The sequence below is a fragment of the Rhynchophorus ferrugineus genome, unplaced genomic scaffold (genome assembly GCF_030347505.1).
Source record: "Rhynchophorus ferrugineus isolate W39M unplaced genomic scaffold, kcgeb_rfMv2 rfM1, whole genome shotgun sequence".
Taxonomy (NCBI): Eukaryota; Metazoa; Arthropoda; class Insecta; order Coleoptera; family Curculionidae; genus Rhynchophorus; species Rhynchophorus ferrugineus.
The window spans coordinates 16,217,574-16,244,230 of record NW_027472580.1 but is presented as its reverse complement, the minus strand read 5'-3'; the positions used below and the strand labels follow the sequence as shown (position 1 = coordinate 16,244,230).

Here is a 26,657-nt window from a genome sequence, read left to right as displayed (position 1 = left end):
TATCGCGTCACCTGATACTAGACCGATTTCTTAGAATATCAGTATTATTGATTTAACTTCATAATTGACACAATATAATATAATTGGAAATATATATGTTTAGTAGTTTCATCATTCTGTATATACAGTTATTTTTGCTAGATATTATATATCATTCACAAAGTCAAAAGCAATTTAAATTTACAATTGTTAATTGCTTTTATTATTTTGTTTCAGGCGGTCATCCACCCCAAACAGCCAGCAACAGTCTTTACAGGCAGCGGTACAGCAAACGCAGCAACACCATTCGCTTCAAAATGACCCAGCTCCGAGCACAGCTCAACTAACGCCTCGCCACGTGCAGACCAGCAGGAGCATCACGCCGACCAATCAACGTTCATTAACTCCTACCGCGGCCTTGTCCAGCTCCGGAACTGACCAGTCCAGCATCAGTCTAAGCGCCTCCACCGAGGATCGCCGATCCACACAATCGCAACAGCTCGACGACAATAGTCTGCGTTTAAGACATAATCAGAATGGAGCTTCTACCAGTCAGTTGTTGCCATCCACTCCGCCAAACTTACAGAGCACTGCTCCACCGCAGAGCAGTGTCGCAGCGCGAAGCAACGTGCAGAACATTCATACACCCCCTACAGCCCAACCTATTCCATCGACAGCTGCGCAAAATGCTCATGCATTGGCTCAAGGCGCTTCTACATCGACAAATAGAGGTGTAACGATACAAAGAACAATATCAATGCCAGCTTCCTCGTCACAGGAAGTTAGAGGTGGTGCGCAAAGGATTGAAACGACGGATAGAGTTAGTGGGAATAAACGGATAAACTACAGTCAAAGTGAAAGAAGACCAAGGTAAAATATTTTAAGTAGTCTTTCAACATCATTCTCTTGTACAGACCAGACAGTATATCAATTTTTTGCTAAACTCTCAGACATCTGTTGAGTTGTTAAAGAAATGTTCTTTCTTCTTTGCTTCTCTAGAATATACCATTACCTCGATCTCCAATTCAACCGCAGGTCTCAATGATCAACCCAAATTCAGCACGAGATTTGCAAAGGCAGTGACGTATATGTTACAGCATCCTATTCCCACACTTCTGCAGAAAAATCCTAATCCCCCAAAAAGCGACTTTGAATAAAATGCTGGTCGGTTCAATCTACCTTTACGTAACACAGGTATGGTACAGGTACGTCTCTAAGAGACAACTTGCATTACTCCAGCTGTTCCAATTCAAAAAAGTCCGCGCGTTTGTCAATGCCCCATGGTTTATGAGGAATGCAAACACCCATTTAGAATCAGCCATCCCGTTCGTGAAAAGCTTCACGAACATGCTCAGTGTGATGTTCTTCCTTGGCCCCTTACACCATGAAAATCAGCTGATCAGTTCCCTACCCATGCAACAATATCGGTAGTCAAACGTCAACCAATACGTCAATCCCAGTTGTATCCTAGGGTCTTTGTCGCTCGCAAAACCCAACTTTCATAAACCCGAAGTGATATCAGCAAAAAACCATTTGGTTCTAACTGATCATCTTAAATCTAGAAAAAAAGCTCTTCTTGGCGTAAATTAATTCACAAAGACGAGTTTGTTTATTAAAATTAATAATGTAAAAAATGCCAAAATGGAGCCAGTAAAATAGAAATAATATGAAACCATTATATAATGGTGAAAATAATTATGAAGTAAATTAAAATGACTTAATAAATCTCGTATGTCTGGTTTGACTAATACCGATTCCGTCATTGGACCCAACAGATGATTATATAAACGATATATAAAAATTTTACTACTCCAATTTTAATTCATTCTTATCGAGTTTCTCATACTGACTGTTTATTAATTCATGTTCTTTAAGTAATTCTAATTCTCACCCATTGTTCTAACTAACTTTTAACACTTCTTGACTGTTCTTGATTCTTGACATCCACTCTTCGTTCTGTTCTTACCCTCCTTCTCACTCTCTGTTCTTGCTAAATCTTGATTCTCCACTTCTTACTTCTCCGACCTTGATCTGTTCTGACTTATTCTGTAATTCTTCACTTCCACTCTTTGTTCTACCTAAATTTTATTGTTACTCTCTGTTCTGGCTAAATATTGTTGTTCACTATGGATGCGTTATGTTTTATAGTTGAAGTTTCTCCTTCGGGTGCTTGGTGGTGACTGAGAAGCTTTGTTCAAGAGATCATTTTATGTATCCTGATTCGTTCAAGTTATCGGATCAGGGAAACTCTTCCAGCTAGACCTTTTCGCAGGATTGGAACACGTGCGTGGAGTTTTAAGGTTATGGCCACTATAAGGGATTTTCTAAGAAGTCTAACTTCTTATATCCTTCCTATACCCCTGGTATCTGCCATTATTACCCTCATTATCCGAAGCACTCGACAACAAGCCGATACGACATGCCTTTTTATTAGCCATGTGTTTTCCATGTACCGCAGAACCTTTCCTACAATGACCTGGCCTCACCAAACATTCGATACAATACGATATTGTTTATTATGTTAAGTCATAATTATTTTCATCCCAATAATTCAGACCCCCAAATTACAAAATCAAGAGACATTATATTTTTCCTAAACTTAAAATAACTTAATCTTCTTAAATATAGATAAATGTAATTACGTTGCAACAAACACAGTTATTCTTCTGCAAACACCAGATAGTATGTATCATAGAATAAAAATATCTATTATTATTAACAATTATTGAAAATAATGAACAATATGAATAAAAATAATGTACCAGAACTTCAAAAACCAACAAAATTCCTATATTTCTAATGCTAAGTAAGTGTCTCGTAATTGGCTTGCTTCCTGTGACTATCTGCACTCTATCTGTTATGATTTTTCGCAATAGTGTATAGGCGTTATGGGACAGAAATGTTTTAATGGCATTTTTTTGCATTGATTTGAAGGAATTTTCTTGGAGAAAATCTACTACGCCCATCAAAAACTTTTGAAAACTTCTAGTGATGGTTTCCTAATTACCGGTTTTGGTTACAACGGTTTCAAAGTGGTGATTTTGTAGCTAATGATAAAAATCGACCTTCAGAATAAAACATGTTCAAAGACAATTCATTGCAAGACTTATTGAACGAAAACCCGGTTCAAAGTCTTAAAAAACTTTCAGATAACTTATCACTTGATGAGTCAATTGTTTTCAGATGTGATGTGATGTGATGGGAGAGATCTAAAAGGAAAGAAAAGGAGTACCACACGAATTGACTATTAATTTATATTATATCCCATTTCTAACCACTTCAATATCGCGATTTCATTTTTTACAGACAAAAGAATAAATTTTCTATAGTTTATTGTTACTAATGATGAAAATTAACCTTAGCATAGTTATTCTAAGTGCAAAAAATTATGGGTTGGTTCAAAAGAGCCATCGATATGGACACAGAAGAAGAAGCGGTGGTGATATATTACGGTGTGATATATTACAAACTATAAAAACCGAATGAATCTCTTAGTGCAGATCTCTACCAACCATTGAATTGGAAATTCTTCCGCGCCTAGACATAGCGCATTCCGAAGCCCATCCAAAGGTTTCTTAATAAATGGCTTATTCAATATCGATTGAACAATCATAATACATATAGTCACCTAATAATAATATATTATAGCAAAAATTCCCAACCAAGCAATGTATGGTTTGTTCCATGCTTGCTTCTGATAGTCTATTTTTATTTTCTTTGCAATATTTAGCCCATACGAATAAAGAAATATTTATAAGTGTAATTTTTTTTACATATTTTAAATCTCCTTTTACCAACTATCGGTTTATCTGAACTGGGCCTACTATTTAACGTGGGCTCCGAACCACTGTCCTCGGCATTAAGCCTACCGACTGTCGAGTGATCAACTTAGAAATCATCCCAGAAGACATCCGGTCTGCAATCCGGCTGGGTAAGCCTGGTTACTGGCGTGACTGGGATCATATTTACAACCATGCCCCAATAGGATTCGAACCCGCTGATATCGCAACAGTAGAAAGACCGTCCTTTTGCCTTTGCCACTGCGCCACCAAGCCGGCCAAAAAATATTTTTATTACAGAAATTTTATATTAAAAAAAGTTATACTGTAGCAAAAAGTGTAGACTACATGCTTCAATATTTGTATCTTCTTTTATTATGTGTATTTTATCAGGTGATAAATTTTTTTTATTACTTCATTTCATTTCTAGGGACAGACCACCATTAAATCGATCGCTCAGCAGAAAAGAAATAATCAAGAACTATATAAAGAAGGAAACAGCGAACTTTTTCGGAGTGGGGGAGAACGAGGACAAAGAACAACAACGATGGCTCGACCGAAGAAAAAGAATGGCTTCCAGGTACGTCAATTTACTCCACTCGTTAATTTATTCAAATTCATATCAAACTCTTCGTCGTCAAGTGATTGAATTGAACCACGAAAATTAGACAGAAACTTATCGATACTGCGATGATTATAATGTAGTTTATCCAGTCATTTTAGATTGGGATTTAGGATGTAAAAATTCTGGATAGGAACTTAAGTTTATGTATAAAAGTAGAGCAGGGTGGGTCTCAAGTTTCACAAGGCCATGTATGATGATGTAGTTTTCCAATAACTACAGTGAGAAAGTTCAATGTTTCATAAATGAAGCGAAAATAATTATGGAGGAGAATGTGTATATCAAAATGTCGATAGTTTCGATGCGAATATTTTGGATCTATTCTTACACATTCTTTCATATGCATTATCTTAAAATGTATAAACAGACAATAAGTTACAGCACAATATCTGCAGATTTGTTTGTTGTTTGCATATTAATTGAATTCTTCACTGGACATCGCGTTAAGTTTTTCTAAACACCCGCTTACTTTTAAAGCATAAAACAGTAGACGCAGATGCCAGCTAAATGCAGAACTTTTTTATCAGTTTTTGTTTACAGCTACATCGGGCTGATAAACATGATTTCTATCTATTGTAGATTCTATATCATTCGATTTAAATAAGTTAGCATATGTTCTACGAATAATTAAACTTTTTCATCCTTGCGTCGAACCTATTCATTTTGATCATTTTTAATAGGCAGTACTCTAATAATTGGTCTTTTAAATCTCCGAGTTGCTGTCCATAGCGAGTAATATTTGTCTTCTTCCGGTCTTGTTTCACTTACATATTTCTGGAAGCATCTTTTGATTTATCTGATTACTAATTCCGAATTCAATATGCACTGATTTACTCTCGTTAACTTTTATTCCCTATATCTGGGTCCACTTATTTAAATTATTACTTACGTGTTGCAGTTATCTGGTGGGCAAAAAAATCGATTTTTCTGGATGGATGCCTTTTTAAAGCAAAATAATGATAATGTAAAAACAATAAATATTTATCGGTGCTTAGTTTTATGGAAATTGGATCTACATGGACAACGCTTTAATAAATTCCCGTCAACATTACCGCAAATATGACTGAACCAGGCCGAGCGGTAATTTGATTTTCGTATCGTTTTAAATATGCATCCCCGTTTATAGATTTCGTTTTACTTTTCCGAAATATAAATTCGGAAACTGTCACTTCAGCCGTTACGTCGGGCGACGACCGCATTTTAATATCGGCGCGAGCTCAAAATGCACTTTATTAAATTTGTTTTAGACAGGTTTCTCATTTTCGTTTTCTCGTCTCTTGCCGGCTTGCTGTTTAGTACAACCAAATGTTTTATGTCAAATATTATATATACACATATACGTAGTAGAAAGAATAAAACATTCAACTCATGTCATCAGAAGTGATAACGTCATGACTAGTGTTGGGAACTATCGACTGAAATCGACAATCGACTGTTTAGTAATTGACTACTTTTTACTATCGACTGTTTCAGTCACTACTTTTAGTTCAACTGATTTTACTACTTTTTACCAGTGACTGTTTCAGTCGACTGTTTTCAGTCGCTATTTTCGGTCCGACTGATTTTGTTACTATTTATAATCGGCTGTTTCCGTCGTGTACTTTTGGTTAATATTTTTGGTTCTACTAGTTTCATTCGACTGATTTTTAACGTTCTGTCGTCCTATCGTGACCTTCACAAAAAAGTACCCAATTTATGTTTACATAGATTTATATGTAATATATATAGTTTTATGATTTTTTTGGTATTTTTCTTGTAAATAACAATATATTGTGTACCAATATAGCAACATTTTGGAAAGATGTTTTTCAAGATTTTTAATGTAATAGGGTAAAAAGATTAAAATTGCGAATGATAAATAGCAAAATACTTTTGAGTGGTTTTTATGACAATTATAAGTAATATTTCTATTACTCTCTCGATTTTTGTTAAAAAATATTTCCGTACAATAATAAATAAACATTTACTTTATTTAAAAAAGCTCTACTAGTTATTGTGCGATCATTTTTAATTGTGTCATGGATTAGTTTTTTTCTATGATTAGGTATATGTTTAATTATTATTTAGTATTTATGGTTATTGTACATCTTTAGTTGTTAGGTTTTGTTTAAGTTCTATTGTATTGTCTATATTTATATATATATATATATATATATATATATATATATATATATATATATATATTGAAAATAGCAATTAACATATTAAGATACGATAAAACATTTATGTGGTATTATTCCATTCCATAGAAAGATTCTACTCTTTTTTAGAGATACACAGAACATTCAAATATAAAAGTAACTCTACTTTATTTAAAATGAAGTTATTATTTGCATATTAATAATAGCAGTTATTTTTTTTCCTTTTCTTTCTTAAAGTTAGTACGTGACGGAATATGTACTTAGAAAATTACATTCCTTTCTCACAATTTATACAGGAAAGGATTCGTTCATCTTGGTCATCACATCACGAATTGAACAAAACAGTCGAACTGTGCATTTGACTGAAAATAGTAATTACTATAAGACAGCATTCTTCTTAAACCGTTCTTTTTTAACCAGAATTAAAGGAGAAGATAAAGCCTGTTATAAACTGCAATTGGCTATATATTATGATGGATACAGACCTAGGTATTCGGGGTGAATGAACACAGAAAATTCAAAATACGCACAAGTGCATTGAAACACACGCACTACAATGCGCACTCATGAGCCGCTAACTGGGCCAACAAATTTAAGCGAGAGTGAAAAAACTGGCGGGATTATGAATGAGGGAGGTTTTGGTTTCAAGAAAACAACCCTGTTTATCCTTGTAATTTAGTTATTATTACAAAGATACACACGGTATACACACCTTTAGTTGTTTCCACTCACATCACACTATCTTGGTATTATCAAAATTGAATCATAATCCCACATCCAAAAAAGTATCATTCACTTGCTGTCACATTCCGAGCCATTACTAAATCAATAACCAAGCTGTTAATTTCCAATCTACCACTAGTTCACAATTCCACCATTTGTCAAGTTCTTCTGTATGTTGTCTGTTGGAGTTCATCAAAATCGAGGGTTGTTATTGTAGACACTCCTTTCCACATCTCCAGACAGTTCTTGAATGTATATTTATCTCGACCTGCATGTCGCTATTCTCTCCACATCTCATTAAAATTCGATTGGATTGCATAGGCACCGATAATGAGGAAGATATTACATTCAGTACCCATATTATTCAGCCATCTGAAATACTGTGCATCTTTTTTTCAGGCCCTTTTCTAAAAAAAGTTATATAAAAAACAATTAAACATTCAATTTATAGTTACTAAGTAACAATTTGAAATACTTCAGTCTTTAACATGGTTTCTTTGAAACTTAATTTATGTTTTGTAAACGATTCCTTAATTAGAGCCTTTGCCGACCACTTATTGAGATCTTTTTGTTGGATTCCTGTTTCTAGCAGGAAGAACATTATATTTACAATGAATTACTAAAAAACATTATAATTTGTAAGACCTAATGAAACGTTATTCTAACTCTTACCTTTTTCCATGAGCTTTTGTTATCTTTGCAGTCTTTTTATTAGCGTCTTTCCAAGGGTGGCTTAATGTTCTATTTTGAAATATCTATAAAATGAAATAACAAATCTCCCTTAATTTTATTATATTATTTTAAATATTGTATTCTTTTACAAGCAATGTATGGAAGTTGCATTAGACCTCTTGAGACATCATTGTATCTCTTTTACTAGAATAAAATGAGAAAGAAAATATTGTCTTATTCTAAAACGAATCTACAAATTACGACAGGCAATGCATTAAACATCTTAATGACGTATGTTCACTGCTGGAGTATCAATGCAAATGAGACAAAATCTACCGATGTGACATTCACCCTTGGTAGAAGAATATGTCTCTCAGTGAAATTGAATAATGATAAACTTCCGCAAGCATTTGGGAATGCAATTTGATTGACGTTTGACATAGAAAAAGCATATAGTGACAAAACACAAACAGCTTAAACTAAACCAAATATATTGACTGATAGGGTATAAATATAAATTATCATTAGATATAACAAGGTTCTGCTGTATAGGTCAATACTTAAGTCCATTTGGACCTATAGCATTGAACTGTGGGGTAGTACTAGCAAATCTAACATAGATATCCTCCAGAGGTTCCAGAATAAAGTGTTGCGAGTCATCGTCAATGTCCCATATTGTGCGTGCAACAAACTGATTCAGCGCGATATCCCTTTGGAACCTATAACGAGTGTGATTCAAAGTGTTAGTGCGAAGTACTCAAAGTTCATCCCAATGCATTCATATAAATGAAATCATATAATAATACTTATTGCCCACGGGAATATTGTTGACGTTCTAAGAGACTAATAAAAAAAATGTTCACTGTTACTTCGGTTAGTCTATATAAGAAGCACGATTACGTATCACAAATCAATACAGCTACAAGGGGGCAATAACAAAAGAACGCCCATTAATAGTGGGTTTACGACGTCGCTCTATCGGCGAAAAACAAATCCGCATCTTGCGTAATTGATTTCTTGTTTACCGACCGGCGATGTCGGAGATAATCGCCGCCGAATTTTTAATGAGAAAACGTCAAAAAGTTCGGCGTCGGCGGCCGAAAAAAGAAACACGGAGTGATATAATTACGGAGATCAAGATGGCGCCGAGATTAGGACGGAAAGTTGGAGACGGGAAACGTCGAACTGTTTACCGCGGACTGAACTTTTCACCCACTTCTCGGAGTTTCGGTGTTGTTGCTACGAACTAATTGTGCCGGATTATGGTGGATATTTAATGAGCAAAATAAGAGGCCGAACAAACAGAACGCCCCTTTATGTGCGGAGATTTTTGTTTGAACGCGGCGCGGCAATTGTGAGGGAGGTTTATTAAAAGTTTTCGTTCTGAAACGGCGAAACGTAACGTCGACTACTTGAATTATAAAAAAGGAAAAATGAGTAAATCAAACTGTTTGGTAGGAAGGGATACAGCAGACTTTTTTTAATAACACAACTAACACAGGAACTACTTTTTTATTATTTGGAATTTACTATTTTAGAGTATTTTTTTATCATTTCAGGGTTCAGCCAAATGATTTGTTGAACTGCAATAACTTACAATATGACTGTGGGTTTTATTTATTATTTTAAGTAGTCTTTAGTCTATTTAGATTATTCAAAATAACAGTTAAATCACATCATCACGATGTCGAATGTCGAATCATTTTAGTAATGTTAGCTATAGTCTGTTCAAAGTTATTTTTTACATACGTCATCTAAATTTGTGACGTCAAAACGTCGCAATGTTGCCGCATCAACTCTGAGTTTTAGTTCAACTTGGCTTTGACATACAACGAAATTCTAATCTAAATAAAATTATTAATTATACAGCCACAATTATTTTTAGGTTAGAATTATAACCTCTTATCAGTATTGCTTTCTAGAATTTTGCATACGTCTGACTTCCGGACGATTTGACAGGCTCATTCGTTTACGTGTTTGAAGTAATCAGACAGCATTGTTTCTCTTTTTAACTAGAATAAAATGAGAAGGAAAATATTGTCTTATTCTAAAACAAATTTACAAATTGCGGCAGGCATTACACTAAACATCTTGACGTACAAAAAAAAGTTTGAATAGACCATATGTATAATGAAGGAATTTGAGTCATAAAAACTATTAATTTACTTCAAAATGCTATTTTATTTTAAACCAGGCGATTTGTTGAACTGCAATAACTTACAATATGACTGTGGGTTTTATTTATTATTTTAAGTAGTCTTTAGTCTATTTAGATTATTCAAAATAACAGTTAAATCACATCATCATGATGTCGAATGTCGAATCATTTTAGGGTTTGGTAATGTTAGTTATAGTCTATTTAAAGATATTTTTTACATACGTCATCTAAATTTGTGACGTCAAAACGTCGCAATGTTGCCGCATCAACTCTGAGTTTTAGTTCAACTTGGCTTTGACATACAACGAAATTCTAATCTAAATAAAATAATTGAACAAAAATGTTATCAAATCTAATTTATTTTAACATTACAGCACATCTAAAAACTGCAGTTAATTATACAGCCACAATTATTTTTAGGTTAGAATTATAACCTCTTATCAGTATTGCTTTCTAGAATTTTGCATACGTCTGACTTCCGGACGACTTTGACAGGCTCATTCGTTTACGTGTTCCAAGTAATCAGACAGCATTGTATCTCTTTTTAACTAGAATAAAATGAGAAGGAAAATATTGTCTTATTCTAAAACAAATTTACAAATTGCGGCAGGCAATACTCTAAACATCTTGACGTACAAAAAAAAAGTTTGAATAAAGTGTATGTATGTATAATGAAGGAATTTGAGTCATAAAAACTATTAATTTACTTCAAAATGCTATTTTATTTTAAACCAGGCAATTTGTTGAACTGCAATAACTTACAATATGACTGTGGGTTTTTTTATTATTTTAAGTAGTCTTTAGTCTATTTAGATTATTCAAAATAACAGTTAAATCACATCATCATGATGTCGAATGTCGAATCATTTTAGGGTTTGGTAATGTTAGTTATGGTCTATTCAAAGATATTTTTACATACGTCATCTAAATTTATGACGTCAAAACGTCGCAATGTTGCCGCATCAACTCTGAGTTTTAGTTCAACTTGGCTTTGACATACAACGAAATTCTAATCTAAATAAAATAATCGAACACAAATATTATCAAATTTAATTTATTTTAACATTACAGCACATCTAAAAACTGCTGTTAATTATACAGCCACAATTGTTTTTAGGTTAGAATTATAACCTCTTATCAATATTGCTTTCTAGAATTTTGCATACGTCTGACTTCCGGACGACTTTGACAGGCTCATTTGTTTACGTGTTCGAAGTAATCAGACAACATTGTCTCTCTTTTTAACTAGAATAAAATGAGAAGGAAAATATTGTCTTATTCTAAAACAAATTTACAAATTGCGGCAGGCAATACTCTAAACATCTTGACGTACAAAAAAAAAGTTTGAATAAAGTGTATGTATGTATAATGAAGGAATTTGAGTCATAAAAACTATTAATTTACTTCAAAATGCTATTTTATTTTAAACCAGGCAATTTGTTGAACTGCAATAACTTACAATATGACTGTTTTGTATAGTTTTATTTATTATTTTCAAGTAAATTAAAAGTATTACTATTATAATATATACAATATAGTCTATTCAAAATAATAGTGAACTCACATCATCACGATCTAGAAAGTATTGACTATCGCAAAATTTAGTGTATGTTTTTTTATTTTTACTCTCATTGTAGGGTTTGGTAATGTTAGTTATAGCCTATTCAAAGTTGATTTGTACATACGTTATCTAAATTTGTGACGTCAAAACGTCGCAATGTTGCCGCATCAACTCCCAGTTTTAGTTCAGTTTGGCTTTGACATGCAACAAAATTCTAATCTAAATAAAATAATCGAACAAAAATGTTATCAAATATAATTTATATTATGCAAACCATTCGTTAATTACGGCTTTATTCTTCTTGTTAGGATGTTTTCCACCATTGTAATACCATGGCATGGTGCATTGTCAATAACAATAACTAATGATTGCTTCTAGTTCTTTAACAACTGATTTTCAAACCAGATCAAAAGCTTATGGTTCATTCCTCCATGCTAGTCGCTTTTGGACTTGGGCGAAAACACTAACTCTGCTCAAGGACTGAAACCGTTTCTGCTTTCAGCGTGAAGAACAATAATCAAATCAAATAATGAATAAGAACAAAATATCTGCAATGAATTATTAAAATAATTTGTGATTAACAAAACCTAATCAAATGTTTTAATCAAATATTTACAAGGGTGGCTTGATGTTCCATTTTAAAATATCTAAGTCTATACATTAATTTAAACAATAAATCTTACTTAATTTTATTATGTGCTTTATTATTAAATTATATATTTTTTTAATCTCTGGAAGCTCCGTGAGATATATGAAGTATGAAGGGAGGACACCTCAAAGAGCTGCCTATCCCTAAGTTTTCTATGGATACTTCCCAGACAACTATCTCTAAAATAATTGCATTAAGTTATATTTCTATATCAAAGTGATTTTGAAGTGTCACCCGCTTCGTATGTAAACACGTTATTTTCGACGAATCCAAAATTATATGAGTTTTTTTTCTTTTTGAAAGGTTTTAGTCACGAGATCCATATTAATATTCAGTGCAGGTGCAAAAATTTTTTTCAATAAAAACCCCAATAACTTAATATGTAATTATACCATTTTTTACCTCTCTAACGCATTTTACTGGTAAGAAGCGATTCCCATTACCCCGCTCATGTTCGAAGATATTTATTAGAGACGTAATCTGTTTCTAGCTAACTATTTATCGGCATTTTCAATAAGAATAATCACAAAGATTAAGCCGGGATTTTTAAATTTACCAAAACAAGCAAAGCGTCAAAACGACGCTTGCCGGTTTATAACCTAATAACCTAAATTTATAACCTCTAATTATTTTCACTGATGTTTTGAAGAAGGTTGCCCGTATTCGCTTCATCCCAATCATATTGTTCTTGAGTTGTTGCTGAGGACGCACTTTGAAAGATTCACTAGTGACAATGTGTATATCTAATTTCTCTTCAATCCAATTAGCGAGGCAAATTTTCAACAATGTTCTGATTGTTTTCTAAGTACTATAATAAACGGCAAATGTAAAGGGAAGCTTTCTATATTTTATTAAAGTAACTTATATTTTATAAATAATTTTACGGCACGATAAGCAGCAATATATGAAACGTTATAATACAGTTTATGCGAAAGCGAGCCCGTAGCGTTTTCGATTTAAATTTAAATGAATCGATCGGTTATTCATAACATAATACATATATATGTATTCTGCATTTCGCCGTTAATCCAAACAAATCCGCTCGACCGTAGAAGGATTTGTTAAATTCGAAATTATTGTGTAGTTATAAAACCCTATAATATTATATTTTTATATGGAGCCATATAAGACCATAATATTAAAAATAGTTTATAAGAACTAAACAGTAATAATTAATGCATTAAAAACGCAATATATAGTTTATCCAATACAATTCATCAAAATTTATGTCAATACGTCGCAATGTTATCACTTTGGTTTACGTTTGCTGGTTTATAAGCTCTAATTATTAGCTCAAACGTTTTAACGAATTTTATAGACATTTGACAACAGTGTCGACCAGTATCTATACAAATAGAATTTTCGGTTACATGTTACGACGCACTAGACAGCATTCAAAAGATTTCAAAAAACAGCAGCAAAAGGAGAAAAAGTCTCTTAGCACTACCTCCAACAAAAATTAGGAGTAAATATGTCATTGTTCATTACCCCATTCCTTAAAGTTCAAACTGAGTATGAGTGAAATATGAGTTTGCAGTGCGGAAAACAACGATATATCTCTATTTTTTTTACTGAAGAGCAAAAGTCATTTGTTTTGAATTATATTTGAATAAATACGTTTTTTATTTCAACAATACTTTAATATTTGTTAAATAATATCGATCTTCGATACCTTTTCCATATGTGTTGTAATTGAATGGTACAATATATGTTTGTTGAAAACATATCACTCTTTAGGCACCTTTTCGATATTTAAAAAAAAAAACGATTTCGATATATTTAAATTCTATTTATAAATGTTATCAAAATTTAAATAAAAAGATTTTTTTTGATATATTCGTTTTGATACCTTTTCGATATTCCAAACAATATATTGATATTTCGGTATATTACAGACTAACTACCCTGATGACCAAAAGAAAATTTAAAACAATGTATTAATAGTTTCAACGATGTCAGGACTACAACGACCAAAAAATAACCTCAAATGGAAGGTTATGGAGGTCTGGAGGAGAGAGGAAAAAATTGATAGTGATATTTTTCGATATGTCGATAAAAATATCGATACTTTATAAGCTTGTTTGTTTGTTTTGAAAATCAAAGAAAGTATCGTGGATTTATGAAAATGTTAGTTATAATTTCAGATTTATTATTTTGACCTCTAAAAAATCTTGGTTTCTTCATATTCAGGAAATAAATATCGCTTTCTCTAGATTTGTTGGTCTCAAGAAAAAAAAAATCAAGAATAAATTAAAAAAAAAACAATATTTTTCATCTACTGATGAAACATTTTTTAGGCTGGTAATTAGTATTCTGAAACACTTTAAAAATTATTTCAAGTTTCTAAGATTTTTTGGTATCTTATATTTTTGTAAAATAGTAATAAACAAATAAATGCTTTTAAAAATTGCCCTAGAAAATAAATCAAGAGTACGTAGTGGTATTAGTAATAACCTAATCAATTATAAACAACATAAGATGATAAGTAGACAGAAGAAATGGCTCAACCTCAAAAAACATTCTAATATCACCTTCACAAAATATTGGATTCAGAATACAACATAAAATAATATTGCTATATTTTTAACCATAAAAAAATGAATGGTTTTTATATTTTTGATATTCTATAAATAATAGAAATGTAATTTTTTTTAATTAATGATTAAAACTCAAAGTACATGAAAGAAAAGTTGAAAAGATGAAACAAAAGTATTCACGAAACATTATTTTCATATATCTATATAAAGTACATTTTCAACTGCAATATTGTTACGTTCAATAAATAGAATTACCCCAATTACAAGCAACCTTTCCTCGACATTTAAATCGCTTATGGCCTGACGATTTTCACATTTTTATGGCAAGGGTGGTCGCTCTGTCAACGATGATGTGAAATATAGGTTTAACACAACATGGCCGATTATGCCGTGACTGGAAATAATTTTTACCGAAATAAAAAAAATAAGCCAATGCGGAATATCAACGAGACGAAAGTTCCGAAGTGACGTGATTTCGTGTTATATATTACGAGCTTAAATGATGGTAGAAGATGTTTTTTGTCAAAGAATTACGAAATTTAAAAATTAATGCTTTTGGTAAAAAGTATTGTGTTTTTTATAAAATATATCATTTACCTGAAACGAAACAAATAAGTACTAACAAATCAAGATGTTAGATAATAGTTACTTTTAGAAGAATTTTGTTTTCTCAATATTGAAACAATCCTATTTATATTTAATATTTTTGCTATAATTATCAGGTGCTTGTATGCTTTCTAATAATTTATTTTATTATAAAATTTCTAAAACTTTCCTGGCAAGTTGGCGATACCGTGTCAAAAGAACGGTGTTGATTTGGTAACAATCCAGTCATCGATCCATTCCTTGATCAATGTGAACAAGTAGTAATCAATTATCAATAATATCAAGTAAATCGGTTCAGGAGGTAAATCAAAATGGTAAAATGTTTGATATAACACATTTTACACAAATTTAAACTAATTTGCATATTTGAACAATTAACAAGAACTCCAAGAACCATATAAATACACAAACCATAAAAAAACAGCAATATAGTTAGAACCAAACAAAAAAGCCAGCAATATATATGAAAGCAGTGAAATTCTCCCAAAAATCTCCAGATATGATCAACTATGATCGCTACTATTCTTGATCCATAAACCACATTAAAGGATTGACTACCAGAGCTTTCGATTAACATATTATATATTTACTAACTTAAAATCAATGGATTATCGTACTTTTAAGCTAAAAAAAATCTCAGTCAATACATCATTATTTTTACAAAACAATAATTTATTTATCTACACTCTTATATAATAACGCATTGTATTTTCCTTGTCATTAGATCATTAGGGTGTCCTTGATAGTTTTATATTTTGTTTATTTAATCTAGGTCTACTTTTGTTAGCAAATTTAATTATTTAATAGTATCACTGTATACTGTACTTAAATCTTAGCAAAATGCTGTCTTTCTTCTTCTCTGATTTTCACATTCTTCAACTTTCACTCTCAACAAATTCTAGCTACATCTTAACTATAAAATTAAATTTAAATCATTACTAAAATATATTATGTTTAAAATAAATGTCTAATTATTACCAGTTACTACAAGTTTTGCTACTATTCTTGATGGACAAACCTCATTAATGACTTCCAACACAACAAGAATAATTTTCTTCTCTATTGTTGTTATTATTAAATTTTGGCATATGTTGATACCTATTCGATGTCGTTGAAAATGATGTGTTATAAATTTGGTAGCTAACATTCTCACTATAAACAAAATTGATGCTGTTTGGATTTCATAACTTTTAGAAAATTTAACCTTACATTCTGCACTTACCCTTGTTCTTCCATATTTTAAAACCAATGTATTTTATAACACCAAGAATGACACAACAATTTAATTATTATTACTATAGAATAATTAATGTAACACAAAATCTAAATATTCTAGGTTTTGTTGTTTTTTTGACTTGATCAACTGTACCGATCCACTCGAAAAGAATGTACCACCATTAGAAAAAGAAGGCCATATGGTTTATTCTATGCAGGAGAATCCGCCATATCCGTAGATAGTTGTGAAGTAACATATCCTCAGAAGTTCCTGTACGAGCTACAACAGTGCATCCTTCATACCTCTTGCAACTGGTGGTCGAACATTGTCATAACTGCGTGTTAATTACTATTGATAGTCTTTTTTGCAACAATATGCCGATCGATTTGTTCAATTTTTTTTTTTTTATTTTGTGACTAACCCACGACAATTGGGATACGAAGTAAATAGCGTCCCCATAAGTTTCTAAAAGTGATTGTTGCAAATTCCTTCAAATCAAACAATAAAATTATAGCGTCTGTATACACTGAATAACTCAATAATATATATTATGGAGAACTGTTAATTTTTGTAGAAAAGTGTAAAAAACAACGAATTTAATTGTTAGGTTGATACTGATTTGATACTTTGCATATTTAACAATAGAGATATCTGATAAAAATACATGTCAGCACGAAATACTATATTAATATGATATAGGCTTTATGTTTATTCATCATGAATCATGAAAACCATCGTTTTATGTATTATTTATTAATTAAACTGCCTAATAAGAAAATAAAATTGTATTACACTTTATTAAATGTCTCTTTCTAATTTTGGGTTAATAATTTGGGCTTAATCTATGTAGTTGTTTTATTTTTTCTTCAAAATTAAGGAGTTATGGAATGTTGAGTTCTTATTTTTTCGCATGGATTTCATTTTATATTTCCAACTCATAAATTTTGAATGAAGTAGAAACTGGAAACTGTCTGAATATGAAGTAAATCAAATATCAGATCAGATCAGATGATGAATATCAATTCTTCGTGTATTTCAATGTTCCTTTCTTTCTTTCAAATATTTCATACATTATATTATCTTGCTAGATTAACCAAAAGAATATAAGAAGCACTTAAATGTCTAAACTATAAATGCAAATATGTCAGCTCCACATCTTAGTCCTTTAAATACAGTTACTTTTTCTTTATTTATTTAAAAGTTCTTGTATCATAAGGGGTTTAATGTATTTTATTTTCAGCTTTTAATTATAGATCTTGGTCATCATTCCATAGCCGTTGCTCCAGAAACGTTTCTAGTTCTCACACTGCTGTTGTCACAATCACAGTCCTTAAATATGTTTCACCTTATCTTTGTTGGAGCTTACCCTCAACCATTCTAGTCTCGAACAGTGTTAACCTTCCATTTTTAGGTCGTTCTCCTATGATTTGGTTCATGTTTTAAGTTGTTAGGTTAGGTTTTGAAGGGTTATTCATTGCGTCATGGAAAAGGTCCATTTCGTCACAGATCTATGTGAGAACTTCCATCATCTTTCATTCGACGAATATGTCCAAACTACTGCAACTTGCATCACTTGATTTATTCTTCAATAGGATTCTGGCTGTCTCATCTTAATGGAATAACTTTATTTATAAAACGATATTGAAGAGAGACATTACCTTTGAAATTCTTCAAGCTTACACATGTCGGACTGTGACAGTACTCAAATATCGAAACCATACTAATTATATGAATTAGCAAAATTAGCGTTCACAGAGCCACATTTTAATATTTAAATTTATACTTTTGTATTGAAAGAAGTGAAAAATTCTACAGATGACACATCGAGCTTATTACTTAAGCTGTGGATACAACATCTCTATAAATATAAAGTGTACAACTAAGCTTTAAAAAAATTTGACAAGTAAAAATGATATGAATACAAAATGAAAACTAATGTACAAAATGAAATGTTTACTATTACCTTCAACATATACTCCTGGTTTTCCACGATGATAATTACTAATTAGCTTTGCTTTGATTCTTAATGGATTATAATTTATATTAAATTCTCAGCGTAGCTCTACTATCACCAAAAATACCCATAATAATAACACCCCCGAAATCATGTCACCATCCATTAAACTTACGCATTCACAATTCCGCAACTTTTCAACGACAAAATATTGTTTCTGCATAACACGGTTGATTATATCGTGACTGGAAATAATTTTTTGCCAAAAGGGAAATAAGCTATTTCGGAATATCAACGAATCGATAGTTTATCATGGAGTCACGTGATTGACCGTTATACACTCGGCATATAAATGAGATTGAACATTTTTTGGTCGCGGCCAATATTTAAAATATATTTTCTGTTTTTAATAAAAACGTTGAATATCAAAATTAATTTAAATATATACATATATATATATATATATATATATATATATATATATATACAACTTTTGTTGTCTTAACACTGTGATCATTGGGTATAGTGGTCTCCTTCCGAAATATTCATCTTATCTAAATACACATATTTTAAAAGCCTGTCTGTGTCTGGAAGTTCTATTCGACCTCTTCGTAAATTATCTTTACACCACAATGCTAAACCACAATGCAAATATATCAACGTCATGATGTCTGTCACGGACATTTTAGTGAAAAATTTAGAATTACCCTTTCTTCACGAACAGGTATTAGGGCAAATACAATTGAGCTTTAAAAAAAATTGGCAAGTATAAATAATATGAATACAAAATGAAAACTAATGTACAAAATGAAATGTTTACTATTACCTTCAACATATATTCGTGGTTTTCCACGATGATAATTACTAATTAGCTTTGCTTTAATGAAAGATTCTTAATGGATTATAATTTATACTAAATTATCAGCGTAGCTCTACTATCACCAAAAATACCCATAATAATAACACCCCCGAAATCATGTCACCATCCATTAAACTTACGCATTCACAATTCCGCAACTTTTCAACGACAAAATATTGTTTCTGCATAACACGGTTGATTATATCGTGACTGGAAATAATTTTTTGCCAAAAGGGAAATAAGCTATTTCGGAATATCAACGAATCGATAGTTTATCATGGAGTCACGTGATTGACCGTTATACACTCGGCATATAAATGAGATTGAACATTTTTTGGTCGCGGCCAATATTTAAAATATATTTTCTGTTTTTAATAAAAACGTTGAATATCAAAATTAATTTAAATATATACATATATTGTCAAAAGCTGTAATATAAATTATGGGACTGAACACAAATCATCAGCCAGTTTTTTAAAATTGGTTCTAGTTCAATATTCAGTAAATTCATTATTTTACTATGTTTGTCCATTAACGGCCATTTATTGAATTAAAAAATATAAATCAGAAATCAACAGAGGTTGAGCTGAGTTTTTATACTGCTTGAAATCTGTTTCACGTGTTAGTTTTCGACTATCCAGTTCAGCAAATATTCCTTAATAAAACTTTTTTAAGGCATTTTTTGCACTTGTGTCTGGACAAACTAGCAATAGATAGGTGCTATTTTTTTGCATTTATACCGACGACAATCATCGAGCAAAAGTTGCAATCATCTTCGCCATTTTTCTATACTCTCCATAATGTTGGTACAGAAAATGAACTAAATAAATTTTCACCAAATAACCATTTGTGCAGCTTTGTTCCGCATGCGTTACAAAACAATTTATAGATTTTTTGTGTAATTTAATGTTCAACTGACTATAACACACTTATTTGGTGAATACATGAATATGTAATTGATACTTCTTTAAACGTGTGTCTTTAAAGCAACAGTGTTACTAAACAATGTCAAAAATTATAAATTCAGGATTGTTAATACACCATTCAGAAGTTTTATGCGAACGTAATTAGGTGCGAAGAACTACAGAAGAATCAACTAAACTAAACTTATAGTCATTTCAAAACAGCAGTGTACCCACATGACCCATCAAAATGTCGCAATGTTGCCGCAGCAACTCTGAGTTTTAGTACATTTTGACTTTGACATATAACAAAATGTTAATCTAAATAAAATAATGAAACGAAAATGTTATCAAACATATTTATCATTTATATTAACACTATCGTACATCTAATGCTTATATTATCGAAGAACTTAAAACTACAATTAATTATACAGCGTCAATAATTTATAGGTTAGAGTTGTTTTATTATATTTACATTTAACTTTTTTCCACATTAGTATAGGTGGAGTTCTAGGCTCGTTTTTTTTTATGTAGTGATATCCCCCGAAGGTTCAATCCACCTAATTAACAATTGTATATCTGAGTAATGTATTTTACTTTCATTAAAGAGCATATTTACCTATTACGCTTAGTTCTTGTTTCCATCTATGTAATGTTTCCTTATAAAGTCATTTTGATATTACTATATATCTCCTTAGTTTGTTCTGTTACTATCTGTATACATCTTTCTTGATAAAACTACATTTATTCACTGCATTATCCTTAATGCATTTGCCATACCTGCAAAACAGTTAATATTATTTCTCTCCTCATACATTTTAACCAAATGTTCATGTATATTCTGAATAATAACACACATGCTCATAAAGCTTTCACACTCTATAATACATTTTCCTACAGTTAAAGTATATTAGTTCTATACTGACCTTTAGTTATTTCCTCTTTCATCAGCCTGTCATTATAATTGTCAGCATTGAATCATAAACCAACATTCATAATGTTTTATTCAATCACTGTCACTTTCAGAAACACTAATCATGTCAATTATTGAACTGTTTATTTCCAATTATAATATCATTTCCATTACGTAATAATGTAATTTCCATTACATAAAATGCAACTAAATAAAACATGGTTTCTTCGATAATAATTTTATATAGTTTCAACCATTCTTTAATTGCACCCTTTGTTTATGCATTTGTTAGGATCTTCTCCAGCAGTGTACTATGATATGGTGCATTGTATATAACAATAACTGATGGTTCCTTGAAGTTTTTTAAAAGCTGATTTTTAAAATACTGCAAAAACTGCAAAGAGTTGTGGTTCATTTCTCCATGGTAGAACTATATGTCTACAATGAATTATTAATAAATATTATGACTAACAAAACCTAATCGCTAGTTATTCCAACGTTTACCTTTTTCCATCAACTTTTGTTGTCTTTACACTATAATGTACCATTCTTCAATATTCATATCTCATCTAAATATACAAATTGATATAATAATGTTTCCTTGATTTTGTTATATGTTTTTAAAAATTGTGTTCTTTTAAAAGCAATGTCAGGAAGTTCTATTAAACCTCTTCGTGGGTTATCTTTACACCACTTAAATCCTATATTACCCAACATTGTATGAAGAGATATTCTGCATAACTTAAATACTATATATTCACTCTCATCACAGTATCTTGGAATTTTTGAGCATTGAATCGTAACCCCATATTCAGAAAATTTGAATAACTGAGCTGTTAATTTCCAATCTATCTAACATTTGTTCACAATTTTATCATCTGTGAATATCTTCTTCAATGTGCCTGATCACTTTCATCCAAACTGAAGCTGTTATTAACCATTCCTATTTGTAGAATGAAGAACAATATATCTATAATGAATTATTAATAAATATTATGAATAATAAAACCTATTCAATTTTTATTTAAACGTTTACCTTTTTCCATCAACTTTTGTTGTCTTAACACTGTGATCATTGGGTATAGTGGTCTCCTTCCGAAATATTCATCTAGTCTAAATACACATATTTTAAAAGCAATGTCTGGAAGTTCTATTCGACCTCTTCGTAAATTATCTTTACACCATATAAATCCTGTATTACCGAACAGTCTATGAAAGGATGCTCTACATCCCCCAAAGAGCTGCATATCACTAAAATTTCTATAGATACTTTTCAGATTAACGGTTTCCTCTGAAATAATTGTATTTAATTAAGTTTATGTTCAAAAAACTACAACCTACTCTACCTACCACTCTACCGCTCTTTTCGGCGAATCTAAGATTATATTTTTCATTTTTTGAAATATTTCAGTGGCTGTCCATACTAATATTCAGTGCAGCTGCAACACGCTAAAAATATTTCGAAAAAAAAGTAATTTAACTGGAAATTGTTTACTTCATTACCTCGTTCTTCGTCAGAGTAACTGATCAGAAACGCAATCTGTTATGTCTAGCTTCGGCATTTAGAATCAGAGTAATCGTAAGTAGAGATTTAAAATTTATCAAAACAAGCAAAGCGTTCAGATAACGTTTGCCGATTTATAACCAAAGAATAACTAATACTGTTTTTCTAACTTAAAAAAGAAAATTTCTGCACTCTATCTCTTTTTAAATGGAATAAAATGGGAAAAATTTATATTTTTGCGAAAGGCACATATTCATATCGTAACGTAACGTATTTTGAATAGACTATATTAATAAATACATGAACTAGATATAGGTAGAATAATGAATGAACTTGATGATACCTTGCTTTAAAAATATTTAAAAAATCATCTTATAACAAATTTAGAACCAGCGCTGATATTTTTTCATATTTTAATTATTCAGGAACATACCGTAAATATAAACGTCACAACGATGAATATAAATAACTCCATAATTCTTCTTCGCCTCGAACCGTGTGATATTCCGAATAAATTATACTGCTAAACGATTTTCTAAACGTTTCGGATTCGGCCAGTTTTTCTCGCGCTTTCTAGATATAAGACCGGAACAAAAATCCTTCTTGGATTACTTCAAAATTTAATCTCCCCCAAATGCATCTGTAGCAGCACGAGCAGCAAGCAGCAGCAGCTCGGACGATTAAACTGAAGTTATGGCGTCTAAATGGGCCCGCTGAAATTAGCGCACGTTTAGGAAGTTTTTTTTTATTTCCCATTAATTGGGGAGGGGAAGGAGTGTCGTAAAGGGAAAAGGCTGGTTTTAATGACCGCGATGAATATATTAGGGACCGATATTTCAAAGAAACATCCGAATATTTCGGAGGGAACGTTTAAGAGGTCCACTCCCGTTTGATCGTGGAAAGTCGCCTCAAACTTTAAGCTAATGACAAGGAGAGTCGTTTCTTTGATAGCGATAAATGAAAAATAAACATTATATACTGTGGAGTATTTTCGTGAAGATTTGTATTTTAGATTTCTGTTTTTCATTCTTATTCGAAATTTACGAAATATTTTAAATATCAAGTAATGTAGCATGCGTTTTGATCAACGCCATCTATTGGTAAAAATGCGAGGTATCACCATAAAGAACTGTTAAATAACCTAACCTATAGACTATCCAAAATAGCAGTGAACTCATGTCATCTCAATTTATGACGTCAAAACGGTACAATGTTGCCCCAGTTAACGTTAACATTTAACCCATTTTAGCATCAGTTTATAACAAGATTCCAATAAAATTAAAATAATGAATATAATTTATAATAGAAGTGGAATTAGTGGATGCATATATTCTCGACTTATATGATTATTAGACTTTATTTTATTATTTTATTTTATTACATTTACATTAAACTTTTCTTTTCTAAACCACCTATGGTATTCCTTGGAGGATTAATACACCTAATTAACAATTGTACGTCATATATTGTACATAATGTATTTTATGTTCACTATAGAACATATTTACCTTTTTATGTTTAGTTCTTGTTTCGCTCGTTGCTGTGTTTTCTTGTCAAATCATTCTGATATCAATGTCTTTCTCCTTCTGTTACTCTCTCTGTACTTTTATCTTGATAAAATCAGATTTAATCACTGCATTCTCCCTAATGCATTTGCTTAATATATATGTACAACATTCATTCTCTCCTCATAGTCTTTAACCAAATACTTGTATATATTCTGAGCAATTAGCAATAGATACATCTCTATGCACATAAACCTTTCACACTCTACAATCCATCTACATTTCCACCCCATCACCTGTTTTGGTATTGTACCATTTATTTATACAATATTATATTAATTATATATTAATAATATATATATATATATATATATATATATATATATATAATTTATTTTTCTCTGTGGCTGGTGAAGTTCATCCAAACCGATCCACATATCTAAACAGTTCTTGCCTGTATATCTTTCTCGACCTGCATATCTACTGTAATAATTCTTTGCCGCACCCCATAATAATTCGATTGGATTGAATATACAGTAGTAGGGAGGAAGACGTTACACACTGTAACCATATTATTCAGCCATCTGATCTACTATGTATCTTTTTTCAGACCTATTTCATATATAGTCATTTATATTTATCATGTGGCAATTTAAAATACTACACTGTTTAACATGGTACCTTAACATGACGAACAATACATCTGCAATAAATTATTAAAAATATAATGATTTTCAAAAATCTAATGAAATGTTTCTCTAACTTTTATGTTTCCATCAACTTTTGCTTTATTTGTATTCTTTTTGTTAGCGTCTTGTCGAGGATGGCCAAAAGCATTGTCTGGAAGTTGCGTTGGACCTCTTCGTGGATTATATTATTATAACTAACAGTTTCTTCTAAAATAACTGTATTAAATTATGTTTATATTGAAAAAACTACTCATGATTTTTATACATTTCATAAATGTAATCTTGAATAGAGCTAACATCAAGAGATATATATGATACTTTCTTTTCGGTGAATCCAAAATTTTAAGGTTTTTCTTGAATTTGAGAAATTTTAGTTATAGTGCCCTCAATAATGATTCAGTGCAGCTGTAATAAAATAAAAATATTTAAAATGAAAACTGGACTTCAATTAAAGTTTTTTTCAAGTTTGACTTTCTCAATTCTCCTCATTTCACAATAAATAGCAAAAATTATCTTTGGAATTAATATTCGTAATTTATTTTTTTTTCAGGACAATGGGTCCTCTCAAAGAAGAATATTGCACACTAAGTTACAGGCCACAACCAACAACGACTCTCACGCGGCACAGGAGAACTGTTTCGGAAGCTGCTCCTAGAATGTCTACTTTTTCCGGTCAGCTGATGAGCGGTGAGCTGCCTGATGTCCTGCCCGGTGAACAAGACAACGATGTACCTGATGGTGCGGAGGGAGTCGGCACGGGATTAAGACGAAAAGATTCCGTCGCCAGGATGACATGGAACGGTTTAAATTATGTGGTTACGGTAAATATATCAATATTTCTCTTATTTCCTTTCTATACTACTCTTATCAATTCGGTAAAGATTAGATATAAATTTCTGTTAATGATTCACTGCTGTTTTTTTTATATAACAGCATTTAATACAATTGTTTAAGCAAATTAAAGAATTAATTAGAAGGAAAACGCGCTTCTTTTGTTCAAAATTGGTTTTGTTCATCAACGTAATCTCCATCAAGAGCCACGCAATCATTCCAGCGTCGCTCTAACATTTTTGCCTCAAAATAGGGCCCCAGTTTCTGCGATAACATTTTCATCCGAGCGAAATTTCTTACCGGTGAGCATTTTTTTGTGATCTGCTTTCAGCCAGTACTCGCCGAGGGTCAAATCTGACAAATGCGGTGCATTGTTCTGATTGACTTGTAACAGGGTGCTTCGTCTTGATGAAACAATATGTTTTTCTTTACCTGCGCGGTCGTTTTTTTGCAATTTTGGCCTTTAAACGCTCCAATAACGCGGTGTAATATCCAATGTTGATAGTATTTCCCTTCTCAAGGTCAATATACCGAGGCCATAACCTTTCTAGCCGATTGTTGTGTTTTCGGGCGCTTTGGACGAGATTCACCAGTTGTTGTCCACTCAGATGACTATCGTTTTGATTCCGGGATTGATGATGGATGGATCCATGTTTCATTCATTGTCACATATCGAAGCAAAAATTCCGGTTTGTTGTGTTTAAACACGGCTAAATACTGCGCAAAATAATCAACACGTTCTTGTTTTTGGTCAACAGTGAGCAAACGCGGGATCCACTTTGACCAGAGCTTTCTCATAGCCAAATCTCATGCAGTATAAAACCAACACGTTCTTTTAATATCTTGACGATGTT

General features: G+C 31.6%; 1 protein-coding gene and 1 long non-coding RNA gene across 2 annotated transcripts in view; one reads left to right on the top strand and one right to left on the bottom strand.

Moving 5' to 3' along the window:
- The window catches only part of rho-5 (rhomboid-5), a 134,580-nt gene that overhangs the window by 93,486 nt on the left and 14,437 nt on the right, over nt 1-26,657 (top strand). The window contains exons 6-8 of the mRNA XM_076417146.1: nt 217-849; nt 4,189-4,338; nt 25,523-25,793. Coding sequence (XP_076273261.1) covers nt 217-849; nt 4,189-4,338; nt 25,523-25,793 — 1,054 coding nt within the window. The remainder of the gene's footprint in view (nt 1-216; nt 850-4,188; nt 4,339-25,522; nt 25,794-26,657) is intronic.
- Nucleotides 20,706-21,120, bottom strand: LOC143195446 (uncharacterized). Its single transcript, XR_013005537.1, has 2 exons — nt 20,981-21,120; nt 20,706-20,921 (listed from the first exon to the last, which is right to left on the bottom strand). It is a non-coding gene; the product is annotated as an uncharacterized LOC143195446 (long non-coding RNA).